General features: G+C 37.5%; 1 protein-coding gene across 1 annotated transcript; it reads left to right on the top strand.

Annotated features, from left to right (window-relative positions):
- Positions 1-1,370: 1,370 nt before the first annotated feature.
- PI4K2B (phosphatidylinositol 4-kinase type 2 beta) lies at positions 1,371-24,268 on the top strand. Its single transcript, XM_075752383.1, has 10 exons — positions 1,371-1,791; positions 5,834-5,991; positions 11,529-11,729; positions 12,241-12,372; positions 13,781-13,934; positions 15,488-15,555; positions 16,025-16,124; positions 18,848-18,981; positions 20,027-20,086; positions 23,103-24,268. The coding sequence occupies exons 1-10, from the start codon at positions 1,506-1,508 to the stop codon at positions 23,274-23,276; spliced, it is 1,467 nt and encodes a 488-aa protein (XP_075608498.1). The 5' UTR covers positions 1,371-1,505; the 3' UTR covers positions 23,277-24,268.
- Positions 24,269-24,966: the final 698 nt, after the last annotated feature.

The raw sequence follows: 24,966 nt of genomic DNA, 5'->3' as shown, positions 1-24,966 counted from the left end.
AGCTAAAGGGAGATGCAGTCTTCCTTAGTGGTCTGCTGGGCAAAATGTCAGACTTCCCCCATTTTAGTCTGATCTTTTTGTTTGCTTCACACAGGAATTAACATCGGTATAATTTTCTGTACAGAAAAATTATATCCAGTTGCTGTAACCTTCATATACGTGTTTACTAGGCATAAAATGGCTATTCATCTGGAGTCACAGTTGACTGAATATGTTCACTTTTAATAGAAAGGTATGGAAACAGAAATGCAAGGGTGAACAGATTTGATCAAATATTACAGATATTAATACTTACATAAGTAAATGACAACTTAGTTCCAAAGTCCACTGGCTGACAGGTAACCCAAGACAAAACAAACACGAGTCAAGCATTTCAGTAAGGTTTTATTTTGTCAGTAACCAAGCAAAGTAATTTTCTTTCTGTCATCCAGGTAATGTACAGAATGACTCCTTATATCATGAATAATTATGAGAATAATGAATAATAAATACATGTGATTACTATTTTAGCTGAGAACTGATTTGCTTCCAGTACAATCCAGAATCCCAGCTCTATACAAGTACTTCATGCCTGTATCTTCCATATTTCACCAAGGCTTTTGAGGGCTGCACTGAGCAAAACCCCTCTTCTATAGAGAGGTGTGGGAGAAGGCATCCAAATCAAAATCTGACACAATGTGTTGGGGTTATAGTTGTATTCTCTTTCTTCCAGTTAATAATGCAAAGATGGTGGTGGGAACATGTAAATAATGACAGTATATTCGTATTGTTTTCACTTACATTGTTTTTAGGCTTCCTTTTGGAAGTTACCACAATGGTGTAGAACAATGTCTTTCAACTCATGGGGAGGGAGAGCAGCTGGCTGGTGGAAAGTGGTGGCCAGGAGACAAGCCTGCTTCAGACACAGAAATAAAGCCAGTTTCAGGGATGTTTTTGTTAAATGGCCAGCAGTGAAAATGCAAGTATGGAGGCCTGTAGCTGTGATTTCCCGGAGGAATGTTGACCCGCTCATGCCACTCTGAGGCTGTCTTAACCTATCTGCAGACTAATACCAGCTGACACAGCATCTGATACTGCCCCGCCACCCGCACCAGCAGGATTCACACCCCCCCCCCCCCCCCCCGCGCTGACTACAACAGGCACTTCATTGTACAAACATAAATTCTTTGCGAACTGATGCACTAACCTCATGATTGGTAGCTGGCCTGGAGAAGACTTAGGAGCCCGATGTCGATCGCTACTCAAACACAGGGGCTGGTTCGCAGGTGCTTGCGCAGCCCAGGGGCGCGGGGACTCCCAGGACACGCCGCTGCGGCGGCGGCCCCTTTAAGGCAGGTAGCGGCGGCGGGGCGGAGTGCCGGTGCCGCGCGCATGCGCAGGGCCGTGACAGGAGCCGTGGCCGCCGAGCTGCTGTGGCGGCTGAGAGCGCCATGGGCTGCGGCGGAGGGGCCTGAGCCCGCCCGACGGCGCCTCCCACCGCGCTCAGCCCCCGGCCGCGGCCGCCCATGGCGGAGCCGGGTGCTGAGGAGCCCGATGAGCGGCTGCTGCTCCTCGCGGAGCCGGCGCCTCAGGCAGGGCCGCCCCGGCGGGGGCCGCAAGGGGTGAAAGCCGCCCCCGGCGGGGCTGTGAGGCTGTGTGGGGAGTTGGGGCTCGAGGAGGACGCGGACTCGGGTGAGGAGGACTCGGGGCCCGAGGGGGATGGAGAGGACGAGCCTCTCCTGCGGGCATCAGGCACCGATCGCGGCCGCCGAGCGGGCGCCGCCTGGGACAAGGAGCTCCGCGCCGCTGCAGGTACGGCCCGGGGCCGCTGCCTCTCCCGCCGGGCTCGGCTGAACGCGGAGGGGAGCTGCGATGGGGGGCGCCAGCGCGGTTCGGTGCAGGGCGGCTTTGCCCCAGGGGCTGCCTGGGTTAGGGGGGAGAGGTAGCCCCTGCCCCGTCCTTGCCAGCAAGGCTAGAAAAATACCTGTAGGGGCTAAAGTACGCTTGACGTGCCATGCCAGCTGCCTTCCTGAGGTGCCCCTGTCTCATAGGGAGGTTTTATCAGAAAGCATAGATTCAGCGCACATGGGCTCGCCGAGTCTTTGAAGGGAAAGTACTGAGAATGGCTCGGAATTCAAATGCTTTGTCTTTATGTGCAGGGCTGTACGAACTCATTTACATCTTCATGAGTGTCTCCACTGTTACTTTTCCTTGTTCTCTGTTTTCTGTTTTGTGGGGTTTTGCTTTGTTTGTTTGTGTCATCTTTTTCAAAACTTCTGGCTTTGCGTGTTTTACAGACTGTTCTGTGGTGGGACTGGCTGCTGCTTCCTGAACACTTGGCGAACTCTGTCAAGTTTTCTATGTCTCGCTTATTCCAGCAATTACTTGCTTGTGACTCCCATCTTTTCATCGTGTAAAAAAAAAAAAAAATTACTCTGTATCTGTTCTTTGCTCTAGTCATCTGTTCACTTCTTTGTACCAGCACATGTATTAAGAGTTTTAGATGTGGGCTTTTCTGTCATATTTTTGATTTTCATAAAAAATTATCTGCTTTCCATGTTTTGAAATCTACTCTTGAAGAGAGAAGGAAATGGGATGTGAAAATTCAAGAACGCAAGAACTTAGTTATGAATTTGAAAAGAAACATAAGCATAGCCATTATCCAATTCTAAATATGTGGGCAAGATGATAAACTATACAATGTATTGCTTACTCCTTTTTCTTTAGACTTTCAAACTTTCTGATTCTGTGCAACTTTGTAAATAGATGTACACCTAGGAAAGGTTTGCTGATGGAAATCTGTGGACTTCTATCACTTAATAGTGTTTGCTGTTGTAATTATACCATAGGATTTCTTGCCAGAGACTGGTAAAAATTGTTCCTTTTGTAACAATACCATATTTTAAAAAAAAAATCCAAACAAAAATCCTGTCAAATTGAGCAAAATAAGTTGTGCTAGTAACATTTTTTTAGTAGTCACAGAGAGCTTTTGCTAGTGTACCATGTTTAACCATAAGAAAAAAGATCCCATCTTTTAACCAATGATCCCAAGTGTAGATCAGACCTGTAATGCAAACATGCTGTTAAAATGTTGGAGTTCTGTCTAGTTCCCACAAGATGTGTTAATGAGACAGTGCTTTTAACAAACCATAGCAGTAAATGCTTCAGAGAGGAGAGTAGAGCCCCGGGTCTTGCACTACTGGGTCGGTTAGGATGGTGAATGCAGAGTACTTCTTGGGACCTTCCCCGAGAGTAAGAAAATCTCAGAACTGTGCTTGATTGCAGCATCTCATCTCTTGCTCTTGTTTCCTTGTCCTTATGTTTTCTGTATGTCTAATGCTTGAAGGTACAGGATTGTTTCATGTGTCACGTGGAACAAATATGCAACAGATGTTATTCATGCATGTTATTGCAACATGGAGAGTGTTTTCATAATGGAATTATGGTCAGAATATGAGACTATAGAAAAAGATGGAATTGGTTGAAGGGACTACCTTTCATTATGTTAATGTTAATATAAAGCTAGTTCAGTATTGAAGAAGGTCATCCACATGAATCTTGTGAATTACTTTAGCTTATGTTAACTTGATGGAAGAACAGGTTGAGGTATATGCATGGATGATAGCGTTTGTATCTTCTTTGACACATCCTCATCATGCAAATATAGCAGCTTCACAGCCTCAGGCCTTGTCCAAACTAATTTGAAAAAAGTTATTGAGCTTGGTAGTTAGAGTCTGTGTGTGAGCCCTGGTCTCCTGAGTGAGAGTTTAATGAGAAGAGTAGTTTTCAAGAGCAGTTGCAAGAAAAAACCTTCATTAGTTATAATTGTAAGTTTAGAGACTACTGGGAGTAAGTTGTGACCATAACATGCTTTCATAGTGGAAAACTTGATTAAAATAATTTTTGAAGAAGAAAGCAACTTGGAAAACCCTGCTGCATTCAGCAAATACTAGCTTCAATTAATTGAATATATTTTTCCTGTGGTTATCTTTAACATAGAAAAGACATTGAAGAATTTCCTCAAGACAGTGAGACTTCTTATGGTTTTAGATTCTGGAATGAATGCACAGAAATTAAAACCTGACCTCTGAGAAAGTTGTCTTCTGCATAGACAACTTCAATTCCTGTGATAGAAAGTTCATCTGTAGGTCCTCTTCACTGGGAAGATTAATGTGCAGAGCAACTTAATATGGATATTGCATTTAATTTGGTAACTGTAATTCACAACCCTGATTTTCTTTCACTGGCAAAAATATGTAGTAGTCGCAGCTCAGATGTATGATGTAATGTTTCTTGTGTAGAGATAGTTGAGGCTTAAATGTGGAATAAGATCCACTGATTCAAAGTGATTTTTTTGCCATAAAAATAATTGTATTGCGGGTTTTTAGTTTATTTCCCTAATTCAAGTACTTTGTGACAGGGATATCTTAGAACCCTTTCTCTCTCTCCTGGTGGCTGATTTTATGAAATGCAATTTATTTATTGGGACTGTCAGAGACAATCAAAGTCTTAAAATGTAGCTTATCACAGAAGTATTGGCTAAGTAGTCTAACAGATTCTGATCCAATGGGTTGTACTTACTGATCCGTATCAATGAGCTGTTACTAGTTTTAAGGCTTTTCTTCCTCTTGCCAACTTATACTGAGGTTTTCCTATGTTTTATGTTTTTTAGTTGTTTTTGTTTGGAAGCCATGTTATTATTTGTGAGTGGTTCATGTAAGCAAGTGGTAATGTTCTAGAAAACTTCAAAGACTGTCCTGTGCTACAAAAAGGTGTTCCAGATAATCAAGAGTGATTTTTATTATTTATTTTTTATTTGGCTATCCACAAACTCTTTAGGAGTATCTTTTCTGAATGAATTCTGTGTCAGTTGTTGTACTAGAAGAATGTATGTGTTTTGTCTTACATTTCTTCAAGTGCTGAAATAGGAACAAGGCAACTTTATCTGTGAGTGTTTAATTTAGAATAACGTAGCTGTTTGATAGTGTAGAAATGAGCCCTAATGCATGGAGCCATTAAAATGCAATCCGTAAGAATGTGGAATAATCCTAGCCTTAAAAGTAAGGTACAAAAATTTACAGTTTCAAAACTTGCAAGAAATAGTTTGAAAAAGTTTAAAGAGCTATTAAATCCTGACAGCTTCTTTTCTAGTTATCTTTCTGAATGTTTGCATGGAGTCATAGAGTTTGCCTGAATGCCTGCATAGAGCTGATCTTTTGGTCGGTATGCAAAGAAATTCCACAAGTAGTTGGTAGTGTTTTAATGTTGGAATGGTGATGGCATGCAGTACTTCATTCAGATATTGGTGCCACCTGTCAATGCTACACATAGTGGATTGTTTTGTGAATAACATCATCTCGTCTTAGCAGACAACGAACATGTTAGCCAAGCTGTTAAATGAATGGTGTGATACCATGCTAATACTTACTGCGTAATGGACAGTTTACTTTCAGGTAGCTTTCTCTACAAAAGGACACAAAAATCTTAATAAAAATGGTATGTAAAATCTTTAGCTTTTTTTTTTTTTTAACAGATATGGTTTTGAAGGGATTTTTTTCATATAGGCTTCCTTATGTAAATAATAATAAAAAAAAAATCCTTGAAAAGTATAACCACATTGCAATGGTAGTCTCAAATTAGTTGTTGCAGATTCAGCTGATTTACTTTAAACAAAAGGTTGATTAAATGTCGGTTAATCAGCAGGAAAACTTGCACTGATTTAATGGACCAGATTTTTCAGCCTGCTATTGAATGGGCGTTAGCAGGAAGGCTGTTAGCTTTTCAGTTTGTTTACTTATGTTGTTAATTCCTAGTACAAATTACTATTAAGATTGCTTGTTTTCTTATTTTTCAGGGCATACTGGACATACTGCAGACATGAATATATTTTTAGATGATCCAGAATTTGCAGAAATTATTCTGAGAGCAGAACAAGCTATAGAGTGTGGAGTTTTTCCAGAAAGAATCTCTCAAGGATCCAGTGGGAGTTACTTTGCCAAGGATCCAAAAGGGGTGAGCGTGTTACTGAAAGTCAGAGATGCTATCAGCAGTGAGTTTAAAGTGGAAACTTTAAAATTCTATTTAAATTAAAATTAATTTAATTTAAATTTAATTTAAATTAATTAAAATTTAATTTAAATTAATTTAAATAAGTTGTTTAATAACTTACAGTATGCCAAAATCTGTGTTGGAAAAATCAACGCAGGTAATATTTAGATTTCTAGTTATGTCTTGCAGCATAAGCTAAGTGAAACTAAGCAGTATTTCTCTGTTGCAGTTTTGCAACGTTTTGAATGATCTGCAGCAAAGAAATATGGAGAAAACGAAAGGGTCTCTAACGTCTGAAAACAATTCAGGGATTTCTTTTGTGCAGAATCTAACGTTTTGTTCTCTGCATGTTTTAATTGATGTTTGACACAGCTGAGCTTCTGATTTGGGTACTGTTAAGGTTTCTTTAGCTAAGCCTATATTTTTATCTCTTTTTTTCTTTTTAGATAGTCTTAGTCTTTCATGTAGGTCATATCTCCTTCCTCCTATATGGTTGGTAGATGGGTAAGAAGAGTAATGTAAACAAATCTACCTTTTTACTTATGCCTATCTTCAGGTTAAGATTCAGCAGACTTGATTTCCCCTCCCTTAGTGGTAAATGGTACCTTGAATAGTGATCATTAAAGAGGTGTCCTAAGGTTACTTTGACACAGTGAAGTAACAGTTACCTGAATATCTTGTTTGGAAAGTATCATTTGGTTAGTCTTATTTAGTAAGAGAAAATAACATTTCAGACATACTTTAAAGAAAACATGTTTTCTTTAAATCAGAAATACTTTGTCTGCTTACTGACCTGTTCCAAAAAAGAGGACTCTCAACCCCCACACCTTTGTTGATTTATCATATCTGATTTTATTTTAAGCTCAATCAACAGTCTTCTGGTCTTTGGTAGATGTAGGTGTTCATTAATCCTGAAGATCCCAGTCGCGTTGGACATGGAAGTTGTAACACTTTGAGTGCCTAGGTTTTCAGAACATATTCAAGATTATTCTTCCCTGCGTCCCCAAAAGGTCATTTCCCATTCATTTAGGAAGGTTTTTTGTTTAGCTTGTATTCATATTATTGGTCATTACAGAATATAATCCTGGTTTGTCACTTAATTTTCATAGATGTTTGGTTTGTTTTAATACCACTTTTTTGGTGATAGTTTTTACACTTTATTGAATGAATGATTTTTTTTTTTTAGACTAGTTACCTGACTTAATAAAGATGAATTTATTTCTAAGATGGAAAGTTGCAGAACTACCCTTTCAAAATCTTCTAAGTTAGAACTGCATGTTGCAGTTCATGCTTCTGTGTTCCAGGAATGTTTGATGGTAATGACCCTCTTCGTTCTGGTGGAGGAGAGCCAAAGTAGGTGGGGAGGGAGTGTCTCTCTCTCTTCTTGAAACTGGAAGGAAAAAAATAGTCTTTAATTGCTTTGTGAGACTCTTTCTGTCACATACAATGCTGTTAATATGAAAACCTGTTGAAAGTTTCAGTAGACGTCTTAAACTTCAGGTCACTTCCCTACTTCAGTAGTTTAGTTCTTTGTAGGTTTTCAGATTGTTTGCTTATATATATAGTCAAACTTTATACTGTTTTTAAAGAGGTATTTTAAATTAGGATTATGTCTTATTTAATATGCAATAGGAAAAAATTTAAGTAACCAAATACTGGTTTAAATCAATACTTTTTCAAAAATTCAATGCGTGACATGTCTAAGGATATTCTAAAGTATTATGCTAAAAATGCTTTAAAACTGCTTAAGTGGGGTTTTTTGAGTTTTTCTTGATACTGTGCAATCGAGATCTTTTATTCTTAGAAAATGAGTAGAGAAATTACTAGGAAAAAATAATCATACTTTTTCTGGATTTCCATATGTGCAAATCTGTTTTGTCTGAAACCTCTCCAAACTGATTTTGCAGGTTTTTTGGTGAGTAGCAAATGCCTCGAAGACTCACCATGCCCTGGGCCAATGAGAGAGTACTTGCACATAATTTTTGTAACCATAGTATTTTGGATGGGACTCATTTCCTTGTTTCTTACTTGGTGATCTTCTTGTTGGTTTTACTTCTGTTTTGCAGTGAAGTGTTCATTTTGTTCCTATTTAAGTTCCTAGTAGTGACTTGCCCTCCCCTTTCATGCAAGTCATTGATTTGAATGTAGGTATTTAAGAGAAATGAAGGCTAAAAAACCACCAGGAGTTTTTATGCAGGCCAGAAAAATTTCATTGTGAAGTTTGAAAGTACTTGCCAACATGAGACTGTGAGAATAACGATACTGAGTTCCTAGCTGACTTTCAATTTTGCTTTTATTCTTTGCACTAAATCTAGAGCTTATCTAAATGTTATCCATATTAAAGGCCTGATAAAACTTCATTTTGTCAATAGTGTAACTCCCATTTGTAGAATGGATTTCACATCCTGTTTGACAGAGTATTGCATCATTCTGCTTCAGACCAGTTTTGTGACTTGCTTTCTCCTATTTTTCTTGAGTAACCTCTTCTTCCTTATGCTGGGAAAGAGCTTATTGAAGATGTGCTAAGCCTTCTTACTGGTTAGCTTCTGAAATGTTTACCCATCCTAATACCAAGTTGCAGGTAAAATAACCTGTTTCCATTAGGTCATCTTATTCACTGATTTGGGTCTCCCAGAAAGATAAAATTGCCTAATTAAACTTAGAACTTTTTTGCATTATTGGCATAATTGTATACCAATATGAAGCAGTTCATTACTTAAGCAGCACTATTGTTGAAGTGTTGAATATTTCTGCATTTGTTGTTCATTGCATAACCAATAAAGTAAAACACATTGTGTTTGTTACAAACTGTTCTGCAACATGTTTTTGACAGTTTAGCTGTTCAGCTAGTTGGTAATGCCAATGGAATCAGTCTAAAAATTAATTTTGGCTTGCAAAATTAAGACTGGTCTTGGTAGGTTGTCTACATACTGAGCTTTCTGGTTCTATTGTGGTCCTCAACAGCAGCGACTCTGCAAAATCTAACTTCAGTGAAACCTTGAAAACCATATCTAGATTTGATAGTATAGCACAGTGCGGTCCAGGCAAGTAATGGAATGAGCTGAGCTCCTTTTTAAAATGGGCAGTTTGTAGGAAGAAGTATCCACACAGCAATTCAGAAAGAGATAATTAGTGGCTTGGCATATACTACCAAATACACCACTATGTTTCCAGGAACTGAAAAGTTGCTAGCTTTGTTTTCAGCAGGTAAATGCCTGTGACTCAATAGGAAAAAATTAAATAACGTTTTAACAATTCTAAACCTAATATTAGAATTTTGACTAAACTAGTATACCGAGTAAATGTAGTTTCCAAAGTGTTGTCATTTAAAAAAAAAAAATAGTAAAGTGTTCAGAGAACATGCCAGCCTTTCATGTTGCATAGAATAATTTATTCTAAGTGTAACCTTTTGTGTAGGTCTAAATTAAATCGTGTCTGTGCAGTTCATTTGCGTACTTGTTTATGATGTTGAATGTATCCTAAGAATGACAGATAACAGCATAGTGAAAATACGAGAATTTTTGTCAATGTGTTTTCTGCCCTTGTTGATAGGAAACTTATTTTAGGATGAATGCAAATAGTGATAGTTCATAACTTATTTCTCCTGGTAGTTGATGGGAGTGAATCAAAATAGTGAATCACAAGACAGGTGATGCTACTAATGCCTGGTGTCTTGTGTAATCTGTTTACAAACTGAATGAAATAAGTGCTCTGTAGTTTGTCTTGGATGATCTTGGACTAGTTAGATTGTCTTGGACAAAGCAGGTGAAAATTCTCTAGAAACTAGAACAACTAGTCAGCTCCTCTCCCTAACCTAGTTGAACTAGCAGTTACTGAAGCAGAATGCTAGTTTCTGACTGTCAGCGAATTTTGTTCATGACTTAAGAGTGTAAATCAGCTATGAGTGTTGGTGCAACAACAGGCAGTGTTTAGCTTATTGAGATACTCACTTTTTTTAATAAGGATTTGGGAAAGTACTAATATGTAAAAATGCTTCCTAAACAATTGTTCTTAAATATTTATTAGATAAGAATTTGATTTACTTACCGTGGTCCTGTGAGACGGAATGAAGATACAGCATTTCACTTGGACTATAGAAGAGTCATTACGTGGACTTTATGCACTAGGCTAAAGTTTATCACAGACAATTGGAAGGTTATGTATTTTAGTGTGGTAATAATCTTGTGATTTGAAGTTAACAAATATAGAATCACCTGTAGGAGGGCACCTTGAGAAATCATCTATTTAATGCCTGTGTTGTGGAGCAGGATCTTCTTTATGTGATTCCTGATGAATGTCTAACCTGTTGTTAGTGGCATCCTGTTTTGGAGACTCCACAACCTGGCAGTCCGTTTCAGTCTTGAACCACTCTTACGGTTCAGAAGGGTTTTTTCTTTGCAACTTAGCTGCTGGGATTTAAGCCTTGGTTTGTTAACAGTAAATGTGTTGTTCCTTTTTTCTTTATAGCAACCTAATACATAGTTCACTGTGCTCCATTTGCTCTTAGGCTAAACAATCGCTGTTCCTACAGTCTTTCATTATTCACATTTTTTGTGCTTATTTTCATTGTTTTTTCAACTTTCTCCAGTTTGTTATCAGATTTCTTGAAGTGTAGTGTCCAAAATTTGACACAGTACTCTGAGTAATTTTAAGCATTACTACATTTAAACTTTACTACATGCAGGGGAGGTTTAGTTTGGATATTAGGAAAAACTAATTCACTGAAAGGGTTATCAAGCATTGGAACAGGCTGCCCAGGGAAGTGGTTGAGTCAACATCCTTGAGTGTAGATGTGGTGCTTAGGGACATGGTTTAGTGGTGGGCTTGGCAGTGCTAGGTTAACGGGTGGACTTGATGACCTTAAAGGTCTTTTCCAAACTAAACGATTCTGTGATTCTATGTTTCTGATGTAAATGGTGGCTGACAGTGTGAACCACTGTCAGCTTTGAGTTGAACAATCTCAGCAGTGGTAAAGGACACCACTCGTTGAAATTGCAAAGTGTACAACACTTTGTTGTATTCTAACTTAAAGCAATAAATAAAATAGAGAAGAGATAACATTTGATTATTAGCATTCTGTATGTTTGTCACTTTCCTGGAACCATTACGTCTCTGAAGTATCTTGTCAATGAGTTAATTGGTGGGTTGAAAATTATTTTTAAAACTACTTTTAAAACCTCCTTTTTAAAAACTTAGAATATATAAAAAATATATACTAAAATGCTGTCCTCTCAAATTTTGAAAAACTAGTAAATGTTAGCTGGTTTTGATTTTCTCTTACGAAGAGCTGATTTTGAATTTGTACTACTTGTAGACAAGCATTTGATGATAAATTTATTTGGAATACCATTTTGTTTTATTATTTCATCATCTAAAAAGAGCAACTGTAAAATGCAATGTGTAGTATTTACCCAATACTTTCAAATAACTTGTTTTCAGAATAATTTTAATCTTTTGCAACTCAAAGTGTTCATGCTTTAATTTTATATTATTTATCCTAGAAAATTATCGGAGTGTTCAAACCAAAATCTGAAGAGCCTTATGGACATCTAAATCCAAAATGGACCAAATATTTTCACAAAGTTTGTTGCCCTTGCTGCTTTGGCAGAGGCTGCCTTGTTCCAAATCAGGGATACCTCTCTGAAGCTGGTGCCTATCTTGTGGATGATAAGCTGGGGCTAGGAGTTGTACCTAAAACTAAGGTAAAAGTTAAATATGTAAATTATTGAATGTAAAAACTATATAGTGACAGATTTGTCAGCTCTGGACTGTAGTTGTGGAGACATCCTTGTATATCATGCATTATCCTCAAGTCATTTATAAACTACTGCAAGTCCAAAGGCACAGTGGTTTGGTGCAGAAATAGTGACTGTGATTTCTGTTTTACAGGGTAAGTTTGCGATCTGAATTGAATCTCTTCTTTGGAACCACTTCCATTTCCAGCATTTTTTGACACTTATGTGCTTTGTGTTTTGGTGATATGCATCAAAATTGCAAAAAGCAACATAAAAAGATTCCCACTTAAGTCTTCTACCACGTTTTTGTTTGAGATGTAAAATAGCAAATATTCACTTTTTCATATAAAATTTGTCTGTTGGAAATGCCTGATACTTCCTTTTTTGCTTTTTGATTACTAAGCATAAAATCTACTATAAATTTATAGTTGAAATAATGAGGAATTCTGAGCTATGTTTTTAACTTTCATATTTTAAGGTTGTCTGGCTTGTCAGTGAGACCTTTAATTACAGTGCAATAGATCGTGCAAAGTCAAGAGGAAAAAAATATGCTTTAGAGAAAGTGCCAAAAGTTGCTAAAAAATTTAATCGAATTGGACTACCTCCTAAGGTAAGATGAAAAATAAGTGATTTGTGTATTTCCTGATTCTTATACAAAACTTTGAACTAGAGGAAAAAAAAAAAAAAAGAATATTTGTAGGTAACTTCAACAGTAGAAGAAAAACCTTGTTTCTTGTTGAAAACTATCTTTGACTGAAGTTTGATAAATATGACTGTTTCTACTCAAAATCTATCCACTCTCTTATATCATTTCTTCATTTGAACTACCTAAATAATCTTGCCACTTTTTGTATCAGTCTGTAGCCTAGCTTTCTACTGGGGGAGTAACACGTTAAAATGTTGTACATCTCTCACTTTTCTTCTTTTTCTGGACTGTTCAGTACACTTCCTCTGTCATGTTTTATATTGTCTAATTGTTTCTCTCCTGCAATCTATCTAGTTCTCTCATTTTTCCTAAATCTTTTTTTTCCCCCCCTTCTATTATTCTTTTAGGTATCCTATTGTTGTGTTCTTCCTACCTATGTTCCTTTCATCTTGTGTGCAGTACTCCACTGACTAAAATTTCACATCATTCTTGCCTAATGAGCCTTATTGTATTCCCAAAATATCACCACAGTGTTCTACTCTTAAAACTTTAAAACACAGGTTATGTGCACCTTGGGTAATCCACTTGTGTCAGTTCCCAGCAATTTTGATCCATGTGACATAGGTTATGCAAGTTTGTGTCAGCATGGTTATTCCACATGCTATCAGTTTGTCCATGTCTCTGCACGTGCGTGTCTATCTGCATTTTACTTCTTCAATATAAGTCCCTTTTTGAATTTTAATCCTGAACACCTTTCCTGTTGCCCACACTTATGGATCCTATGCCATCTGTAGTTTTCTTCCTTGGACTCTTCTGGGAAATGTATTTCAACCATTTTCATGCAAAAGTGTCTGTCTTGAAAACTTGGTTAATGCTGCTGTTCTCAATGAAACACAAAGCTTTTCAGAGAGGAGGATTTTTCTCCTGTAATTTTTGGTGAGTTTCCTATGAACTCCTTTCCAATGAAAAAGAGAATAGATGTTATTTATTTCTCTTTGTTTCAAATATTGCTTGTAATACTGAGTGTTCATTTATGTTGAGCTGTCTGGCTACATTTTATTCCTGGTAAACTCAGTAAGTGCTTTAACAAATATTCAAACAAACAACCCCCTCTTCCCCCCCCCGCCAAATCAAACCAAAACAAAAAACCAACCAAAAAACCCCACACCAAAACCCCTTCGTGATTTGAGTCTTACTTTTTTTTAATAATTTAGGAATGAGAGAAACCATGTAGTAATTATTTTTTTTTTTAGTGTCATACTTCTTGCGTTCTGAACTTTGAAAATATATAATCAGGTTTTCTGTTAATGTTAAGATTAGTTATGTGACCTACCCAGGGGCATCTTCCAAATGCAATTTCTTAATGTTTCAGGTTGGCTCCTTCCAGCTGTTTGTTGAAGGTTATAAGGAAGCTGACTACTGGCTCAGGAAGTTTGAAACTGATCCTTTACCTGAGAATACAAGGAAAGAATTTCAGTCACAGTTTGAAAGATTGGTTATCTTGGATTATGTCATCAGAAATACAGGTATTTTTTAGTGTGTCTCAGTACTTATCTAATTTTGTGAAGCAGAAATGGTAAGGAATGCTGGTGGCAAGCTGCTGCTGAAGGCTTTTAATGCATTTCAGATGCTTTTCTCACAATTGAAGGCCAGAATGTTGCATTTTAAACTTTTAAAATATTGCAATATGATAAAATCCGAACAACCCTTTTTGCCTCTTACTTGATATTTTTAAGCAATATAAGAATTCAAGAACAAATACTTTAATTATGTTTTAATCCTGTCAGTAGGCTATTAACTGTTTCTACTGATTAGGATAAGGGACGATGAGGGTTCAGGAACTGTCAGAAAAGCCACGATTAACATTCCTTTTATGCTAAGGTGGAGCTGATAACAGCACGGTTTCACATCAGTGAAAAATTGTTCATATTCGTTGTGACCAGGCACTGAAGTACAACTGTGATGTATATATCTGTTCTCCTGCATTCTTGTTTCTTTCACTCAAAAGCTGGGATTCTTCTGTTGACTATGTAGGTGACTTATTTCCTCAAGAATCCAAAGGCAGTTTTATATTTAAAATACTTCCTTCGCTGCTTTGTCAGAGGTGGGCATCTTTACACCTCTTCATACATAGCAGCTCTAGTTCATTTTCCTTTTCTTAAATTCACTTACTGGAAAGGAATCCAGCTGAAAATAAGTCATTCTAACCTGTGGCTTTTTAGAAGCAAACTAAAAGAAAAAAGTTTCATAAGAGTGTAATACTTTCTAGCTGTTGCTATGGTCTGTCAGCTTTGCCAAATGATCCCAATGTTTCCAGTTACTGTGTCCTGTGACATCCGTACAATTTTAAGGAAAATACTGAAAATGTAAAACCTCCTTACGTGGATGATTTTACCTTCATCTAATGTATCATGATAGAACATGAAAATCTTCTGATGAATCTTTAACTAAACTTAAGGGAGCGCCTTAAGATGATGGAGGACCTACAAATCCGTGTAATTATCATCTATCTGATTTGTCAAAGCCTTCAGTGTCTCAATTTTGTCTGAACAGTGCAGACATTTTTGGCTTCTGAAAGGCTCTTCAGGTTTTCCCCCTCCCCCTCCATGTTTGAAGAGTCTCTTTTCTCCATGTAGTCAAACATCAAACTACCTATAATTTTGGAGGGCCTTTCTGCATCAGTATTAAAACAAGCTTAAAAATTAATTCATTGTGGCTGCTGCTGCTGACAGTTTTCCCCAGGAAAAGTGCACACTACAGCCCATCTTTCTGCATAAAATGGATGGAAGTAATTTTTCTTAGCTTTCTTGATATTTTGCTGTATATTCAGCTGGTTGGGGAAACTAAAGCAGTAATACCTAAGAATACTTGGTAAGTTTGTGGTCTTTCCGCTATATTGGTTGCCTCAAATGTTCCAGTAAAGCTAAACCATATGTATTGTGATAGAAAAAAACCTTTGAACAGTTTTGCCTGACTCCTTTGGCAAATTCTCAATTTACAGTATTAGTCATTGTGTATCATTTTAGATGATGATTTCTTTATAAATGATGTGTGGTGACATGCGTTTTCCTGTTTAAAGACAGAGGTAACGATAACTGGTTAGTCAGGTATGAAAAACAAGATGATGGACTTGATCTGTCAGATAAGGTAAGAAAATCATACTCTGAAACTTATGTTCTTTAAATTGTAACTTGATCTTGCAGGGGATTAAGTGCATGGCTTTAATCCTGGTGCACGGTGTCAAGAAATATGGTAACTGCAAATTATTCTAGGCAAAATGAATGGAAAAGCTGTTTGGATTAGACTAGTCTGGATAGAACAGTGCTAGAAGTTATTTTTATTCTGTATTTTTTTTCTTTACTAGCTTGGGTAATAATAATAAAACTGCCCAGTGTTACTCAAGCACACTTCCTAGGCTCTGCTTGTATTTGGGGGAAGGGCTCCTTTTTAATGGTAAGAATTATATGTGCTGGAGTTTATCTGGATACTCCTTTATATTATTTAAGTTGACTTTAAGCAGTGACACTAAAAAGTATATTATTTAGTATTTTTAATGTATTTCACTATTTTTGTAAGCACATAGATATCACTTAATTTTGAAATATTCCTTCTGTAGGATAGCCAATGGACTGTAACTAAAGAATCCACTATTAAGATTGCTGCAATTGACAATGGTTTAGCATTTCCTTTTAAGCATCCAGATGAGTGGAGGGCATGTAAGTATTGTGTTCTTTAGTCATCTTCCTTCTGGGAGAGTAACTCCCAAATAAGTATTTTTTATTTGAGTGGCGCTAGTAACTACAGTGATGACTTCTTAGTTTCTTATGTATTGAATTTTTAAATAACATAATCTTCTTCAGAAAGTTAGCAACAAATGCTATTTTTGCAATGGCATATGTGACTTAGTCCTGGTTCATATATTTTTACCCTTATACCTTTAAACAATATTAATACATGGATATTCATAAACATGCTACTCTATGTAAACTGACTGGTGGAATTGAAAAAAAATTAGCAACATGTTTCTTGTGTGTTTTCTTGAAAAGCATGGTGGAAGATTACTTGAGTGCAAGGATATGCAAGTTGTCTCTCTAATGGCCAAATTTCTATTTCAAAACAAAGGGTACTGCTGTAGGTGAACAAATAGACAAGTTACATGTTATTCTACATGTTTTCAGCTTCAGTTGTAGAAGTTAATCTTTAGTTAGACTGAAAATTGATATTATTGTTAAAGCTAGATTGCTTCTGACCACATTTTTGACTACATATAGGTTAGAGGGAAGTGCCCAACAGGGTTTACAATTATTTCTGTGGACTGTTAGCCAATCAGGTAATTATGGCAGTTAAGTGTGGGCTAGTTTTGCTGTCAACAGGCTAGTTAATTACCCCACCCAGAGCTCTGTATAGTCTCAGTATATCTTGATACTCAATAGTTACCATCCTGTGTGTCTCTTGGCTACAGTCACTTCTGCAGCTGTTCTAGAGACGTCACGATTATTGCTTATTTTATACCATCTTTTACTTCAGCTTCAAAAGTAATGAACTTGTATGATCCTTTAGAATTCTTTTGCAGTTGGGCAAGTATGCAACAATTCTGTAAAGGTAAACTTGTAGCATAATGTTGTTTAAAATTGCAGGCTCTTGAGGCGTAGAGCATGTTTTCTTGATGACTAGAGCTAGTTGATTGTCAAGGATAAATTCCTCAAAGCCAGAGAACAGCCTATCCCAAAGGCAGGAAGTTGGTCCAGCATGGATGAACAGGGAGCTCCCAACTGAACTGGGACACAAAAATGAAGTACATTTAAAAAAAAAAAAAAAAGTAGAGACTCTCCTGGGAAAATAGAGACTTTGTCCAAAAGTGCAATAATGGAGTCTGGAAAGTCAAAGCTCAGCTGGACAAAGCTTTGGGCAACCGGCTCTAGTGGAGGGTGTTCCCGCCCATGGCAGGGGGCGTGGAACTAGATGATCTTTGAGGTCCCTTCCAACCCAAACCATTCCATGTCGTTGTGAGACTGTTTTCTCATCACTCTTGAAAGACTGTAGTAGTGTGGAAGGTTGCTGATGACTAGAAAAAGGTATCGTATCCATCTTCAGGAAGGGCAAGATGCAGAGTATAAGGAATGATGGGGTAGCCAGCCTAACCTCAGTCCCTGTGAAGTTCATGGAATGAATCTCCTGGAAGCCGTGTTCAAGCACATGGAGAACAAGGAGGTGATGGGGAAGCTGCATGGATTTACCAAGGACAAACTGTGCTTGACTGACTAGACAGCTTTTAATGATAAAATGACTGGTTCAGTGGATTAGGGGAGGGCAGTGAATAATAGTTCAGCAAGGTCGTGCACATGGGTTGGGGCAATCCCAAGCACCAATACAGGCTGGGCAGAGAATAGATTGAGAGCAGCCCTGAGGAGAAGGATTTGGGGGTGTTGGTAGATGAGAAGCTCAACGTGACCTGGCATTGCGTGCTTGCAGCCTAGAAAGCCAACAGTATCCTGGGCCGCATCAAAAGAAGTGTGACCAGCAGGTCGAGGGAGGTGAGTCTCCCCTTCTATTCTGGTCTTGTGAGACTCCACCTGAAGTACTGTGTCCAACTCTGGGGTCCCCAACGTAAGAAGGACATGGACCTCTTGGAATGAGTCCAGAGGAGGGCCATGAAGATGATCAGAGGGCTGGAGCACCTCTCCTATGAAGTTGGGGTTGTTCAGCTTTGAGAAGAGAAGGCTCTGGGGAGACCTTATAGTGGCTTTCCAGTACCTGAAGGGACCTACAGGAAAGCTGGAGAGGGACTGTTTACAAGGGCATGTAGTGATAGGACAAGGAGTAATGGCCTTAAGCTGAAAGAGAGTAGATTTATATGGGATATTAGGACCATGAGGGTGGTGAGGCACTGGAACAGGTTGCCCAGAGAAGTCGTAGATGCCCCCTCCCTGGAAGTGTTGAAGGGCAGGTTGGATGGGGCTTTGGGCAACCTGGTCTAGTGGAGGATGTCCCTGCCCGTGGTAGGGGGGTTGGAACTAGACGATCTTTGAGGTCCCTTCCAACCCAAACCATTCTAGGATTCTATGATTCTATGAATACTGATTTTTTTCCTTGACTTTTGCAAGGCCCTCTGCATGGTCTGTCATAGTATTCTTGTAGTCCCATGTGAGATACAGACTGTCATGTGGATGGAGAACTGGCTGGACTGTCAGACTTGAAGGGCTGTGAGCAGTGTTAGGAAGTTCATTAAAATGTTTTCACCTTTGTAAAGAAGGCCAGGTTAGCTGTGAAGCTGCTTTTGTAACTGTAGCCAAAAAAGGTATATGGGGTAACAAAGTTGTGAAAAATGGTGTGTAACTGAGATTTTGAAGCAGGCAGCAGAGTATTGTATCAGTGCCAAGCACTTGAATTTCAGTTTTGTCTGTTGTTAATCAGTAAATGTACTGTTTTTCTGTGTTAGATCCCTTTCACTGGGCATGGTTGTCTCAAGCAAAAGTTCCTTTCTCTCAGGAGACCAGAGATTTAGTTCTTCCTCGCATTTCTGATATGAACTTCGTACAGGATCTTTGTGAAGATCTTTATGAACTATTTAAGGTGAATCAAGTGCTTCTTTGAATTGAACATTACTGAAACAGCTAACACCTGTAATGGAACAATTAGATGGTTTTTCTTTTTAAGAATTTAACTTCTGTATGTCATGATACTGTGCTATTTTAGCTTTAACACTGGCATGGTAGAAGGGGTTTATATAAGAGGAAACTGTGTCACTAGTGTGGGTAACTGATAATAATCAGCTCAGATTTGTTTTGCATAATCAATAAAGCTAGTTAACTTCTATGTACAAATTGTGTAAAAACTCCATTTAACGTACCTGTGTGGTGTGTATACACTTAACAGAAAACTGTAGCAACCTGAGAAATAATGTATTTAATGTAACTTAAGGCACCTGCATACCTTTCATATACTTAATTTTACATACATATATTGTGTGAAGTTGATGCTGAAATCTTGACCATGTTTAAAGTCAAACTTATTTTAAAGATACTGAAACTGTGCTACGATATTGACATGTGAAGGAGTGTCCTTCTCTGAAACATTCCATAAATATTTGTCAGATGTTCAAGTTAAATAATCCAAATGGTCAGGATGGAAAGAAATAGAAATTTTAAACTTTTAATGAAAATGCAGCTGTAACATCAAAACTAGATCATGAAACACGTTTGCAATATTTACGCCTTTTGACTCAGTTGTATTCAAAGTGACTCTGGGTTGTCTGTTAAACCCAGTGGAAGTTGAAGTATTTAATAAATATGAAGGAGGAAGTATTCTTTTGCCAGAGTAAAGGTGAGAGAGTAGTGTAATGTTATGTGATGGTATTAAGCCTACCTACCAATGCGCTAAAGTGGTATCCCCTGATGTATTTTACATTTATGATGTGGAACATCCTTCATTTTCACATATGTAAACTTGTTGCAATTAGTAGACCTTTTTGTGAGTCATACCATGACTATTTGAAGCTTCTGAAAATTATTGTAATGTTGCTATGTGTATTATGAAGTTGATGAATTTGCATGATAAATACATAGCTAAAAATAAATCGGTCACTTCCTATAATAACTGTTTGTTTTCTTTATTGAAGACTGATAAAGGATTTGACAAGGCTACTTTTGAAAACCAAATGTCCGTTATGAGAGGGCAGGTAAGACTGCGTTTTTACTTTTTTATTTATGTATTTAATTTGTCACCACTTGTCAGCTGGTTTTTTTCAAGCTACAAAACCTGACTCCTATTGAATTGAAAGGCACTTGAAGGTATTTTTGTCTGAGAAGACTACATTTCTTTCTAGAGTATGTTCTTATTTGCATATAGATGAGACAGCAGAAAGTGTATACTGATTTTTTAAAAAACTATTTTTATAGCAGAATATTTTCTTAAATAATATAATTGGGTTTTATTGTTTTTGTGGGGGATAGGGGAGGACTTAATAACTATATATTCTTTGAAGGTATTTTAAAAGTGAAAGACTGCAGAAGAGTCATAAATTTGGATGGAAAATTTAGTGGATAATTGTGTTATGTTATTAAAATAAATGTGACTTTATTTTGGAGAGTTTACTTGATGATTGAAATACCTCTGAAGAAATCAATATTAGGTAATAAATTTTCTTCATCCTAGCAAATGTCAGAACCATACTTGGAAACAGTCCAGCCATTTTCAGATTAGAAATTCGATAATTAAATGTTAGGGGTTTTTTAACATCGAAACAAGAGAGGAGAAGGTTTTCTCCATGTTCTTGCTGTTCTAAAATTTAAGACTGGTATGATATACTGGAAAACAAACTTTAGCTAAGAACAAATTTTTTAGTTCATTGTAGGCATAAAACAGTGATTTGTGAAAATGTAAGGGAATTGGACTAGATAAATTAATAATTCCATTTGCCCTGAATTTATTGAAACTGACTTCTATGTTCCTAAATTCAACATGGATAGTTTAAAGCCAAACACTCACAATTCCTAGAGTGGCTTAATCTGACCTTTCTCTGTAGAGTTTCCTCTATCAAGAAGTACCTTGCACAAGACTGCAGCTCTGCTGAGTCAAACATAATCCCAGTTAACGTTAGTTCTGTGTGGTGGCTAAAGGCCAGCAAACCTTACTTATTAAATTGAATTATAGGAGTTATTTCTCAAGTAACTTTCTGAGGAGTTTGTGCAGTCACTGAAAGGTCACTCCTGAAGTATTAATGCATCTTAAACTGTGTTAAGTAGTTTTCTTGTGATGAGACAACTGGTTACAGGGAATCTGCTATTTAACAAAAAGCTTAAGGAAAAAGCCTGATTGAGAGAGATCTAGCCACGGTTGTCTAAATTTAATTTCCCACTATAAAGGCTGCATCTGTGTCTTTACACCCTTTCCCTGAGGTGGATTTCAGCAGAGTTTTTTGGGGGGTTTTTAATCTCTAGCTATACAAGAATGTGTTTCATGTGGGAGATGTCAGGTTTTCAGGCATGGATTTAGGGAAGAAATGCAGATTAGGAGTTATTCTTAAATGTGATTGGAAATACATCAGCAAATTATGTGTTTTAGCATTGGTGTTAGACTCGCTTTTGGTGTAAAACCAAAGTATGTTACGAGGGTATTATAGAAGAGTTGGATACCTAGATCGCATGGGTTGTGGATGCCAGCTGCCTGGATGGGGGAGAGAATCAAAAAGAAAAGAGGTGAAACTCATGGGTTGAGATAAAAACAGTTTAATGGGATAGAAAAGGAAGAGAATAATAATAATAATACTAATGATAAAAGAATATACAAAACAAGCACAGCACAATTGCTCCCCAACCGAATCTGATGCTCAGATATTTCTTGAGCCTTGTGCCTCCTGGCCAGCTCCCCAGGTATATATGGAACATGACATCATATGGTGTGGAATATCCCTTTAGCCAGTTTGGGTCAGCTGTCCTGGCTGCGTCCCTTCCCAGCTTCGTGAGTGCCCCCTACCTTTTCCTTGGCAGGGCAGTATGAAAGGTCCTTGACTGCTTGGCAACAACATCAGTGTGTTATCAACATTATTCTCCTCCTAAATCCAAACCATAGCACTATACCCGCTGCCAGGAAGAAAATTAACTCTATCCCTGCTGAAACCAGGACAATGTGTAATGGATTCATTTGGTTAAGATGAATTTGCAGGATAGCCAAAATATCTGTAAATACATCCTTAAAAATGAAAATTTTTAAGAATTAGACAATGAAGACTCTAGTTGATAAAGATAAGGAGGCTGAAGAGAAATAATCTTGCACGTAAGGGGCAAAGTCTTTAAGGTACAAAAAGTAGTTAGAAGCATGTTCTTGTGAAGCAAGGGAAAAAATACTGGGAAGGGTTTCAAACCCAGGGTAAACAGACTGACTAACCAGGTAACACAGATCTACAGAGGATTGCCTTAAGATCTTAGAAAATGTAAATGTCAGGTAGAGTTGCTGGAAGAGCCAAATTGCAGTAAACCGTGCAAAAGACTTTGTCAGGGTTCTTCTGCCATGAATGTGCAGAGTGAGCAGGGGATCAGTAAGTTGCACAAGCAAGAAAGATGCATTATGCAGGGGGAAAAAAGACTTGATATTAAGGATAATGCAAGTGTGTCACCAGAACTAAGTTGAATATTTTCCTCAGTTTTCAGCACGATTAACATTAAACATAGAGTAAATTATCAGGGCAGTTAATGAGCACTGAAGTCTTGGAAGGAAACTAACAGACTCCTTGGAGCTGATGGCTGAATTTGGATCTTGGCACTGGGTTTGGCATGGGTTATTAATATGCCTTCGTATCTTTTGATATGAAAATAACTTGTAGCTAAACTCCTGGTAGATCCTATGTATAATGCCTGTTGATTGCTTTCTTGTAGGTTTTTTTCTCATCAAAGGTGCAATGCTCTTGAGCTGTGCTAAATTTAAAATGTTCTTAGATTTTTGTCTTTTCCAAAAATTTGGAGAGGATTGCATGAACTAGTTGAGAAAAGACTAAGAGGGTAGTCAGATAGCAGTAGGATGTCATAATGTTACCAATAAATGAAATATTTCTACTTGGCAATAGAGTGTCTTTTAAAACTAATATGACAGCACAGTCTTGTGCTACAGAATTGATTTAGGAGTGACATCTAATTTATAAGCCTGTTAGCCACAGTTGTATTTGTGTGCCTTCACCTTACCTGCTTTTACCGTTTTAGATACTAAACCTTACTCAGGCGTTAAAGGATGAAAAAAGTCCCATTCAGCTTGTTCAGATGCCACGTGTGATTGTGGAGCGAAGTAGCACTGGAAGTCAGGGCCGAATTGTTCATCTAAGTAATGCATTCACGCAGACCTTTCATAGCAGAAAGCCTTTCTTTTCCTCCTGGTAGCAACAAAAATATGTGGGAACAGTAAGTTTCTCTTAACTTGTAAAGCTACTTCTGTGTAAAGGCTCTGCAATAATGTATTTCTGCTGTATACCAAGAGCTCTGACTGCCAACACCTCAGAACTTAAATTCTAAAGACTTAAGAAATGTATTTTGAATGTAATAAAAAGTTTACAATTTTTGTCTCAAAATTGTGAATTCTTATGTCAGGGAATGTCCATATTGTATTTTTATAGGCTAAATTAATGTATTCTGAAAAATACTCTGAATAAGGGAAGATCCACAGTTTGCATATGCTGAGAAACTACTTTTGAATACAACAGGAATTCTTTTTGTTTACTATAAATATGAGAACCTATACACTATCAATTTCTTTTTATATGGTCTTAAAAAAAAAAAAAAGGTGCAGAATGTTATCTTTGATTGTGAAAATGCTTGGAATTTCTTCCTGATGTTTTAAGCTGTTTATTCATTTTCATAGGCTAGATACTTGAAAAGCACTAAAAAAAGTAACTAAAAATAAAATTAATCTGTCCTCAACAAACAAGTGAAAGGGATAAGGGGAAAAAATGCTCCCAGTAGGCTTTTTGGGCCTTTTTTTTTTTTTTTTTTTTGCATGTGGGGACCAAAAATAGTTTAATAGTTGGATTACAGCAAAATTCAACCCGGGTAAGTACACACAGTTCCTACTGTGACAAAATAAACTGAGTGTACGTTTCAGAGGTTGAAATTTCACCTGTAGCTTTTAAAACTAGTGTACTTAAGCACACGTATGGGAAATTGTGATATTTCTTTATAGATCCATCCCAATGAAAGAATTGCACCATGTTGTTACAGGTTTGTTTTGCTACACACATATAAGTGTGTTCATCAGTAGTCACCATAGTGGTTCTGCACTATTAATGACAGAAGCACTGATGTGTTCATCACAAAGCCAGTCTGACTTCTAAATTTCTATCTAAACACACCATTATTTTTTTGACAAAAAAAAAAAAGACACTAATACGTAGAGCACAGAGACTTCTTATCGTGCCCTTAGCAACGTCATGCTCATCTGCGAGTTGCCATTTTCATTTATGTGGTTTAAGACTTGATAGTCATGTTTCTAGATCTGTGGCTTATATAACATGGTAGATATTTTTATTTTTAGTAATTTTCTGAACAGTTAAGACTGGGAATGGGAGAAAACCTGCTGCTTTTATGAAACCTTCAGTATTTCAGACATTGCTGTATTTTGTAATTCTAAGCAATACTGTTGAACTAAAGAAAATGCTTGTATTTTATATAATTTTGAGTGGATGTAAATATTAATGTAGCATGTCAGCAATTCACATGATTAACTGAAACGTTTAAGCCTTAAACGTAAAACTCACTGTATGGTGGAATTCAAAATAAGAATGAAATGACCACCTTTATAAACTTTCTGTGATTGTTTTTATTCAACAAGTTTATTAAAAAATTAAAGGTGGTCTTTATGTACTAGACATGCCTACTGAAGAAAATAAATGTCCTAGTCTAAACTGCACGGGTTTGGGGCTCGGATGTCTGATTTGTTCTGCAATAAGTAGTCCGAGTTTGGGTTCGTTTCATCCCGGTTAGTGTATATGGCGCCAACTAATGGCGATTTTCTTCCCGGGGCGCTGGGGCCGCCGCGCCGCTGGGGGGCGCCGTAGCGACGGCTGCCCCGCTCCTG

Source organism: Balearica regulorum, chromosome 4 (assembly GCF_011004875.1).
Source record: "Balearica regulorum gibbericeps isolate bBalReg1 chromosome 4, bBalReg1.pri, whole genome shotgun sequence".
NCBI classification, from domain to species: Eukaryota; Metazoa; Chordata; class Aves; order Gruiformes; family Gruidae; genus Balearica; species Balearica regulorum.
Note: the sequence above shows the minus strand (reverse complement) of the source record. Positions and strands in the feature narration are given on the sequence as shown.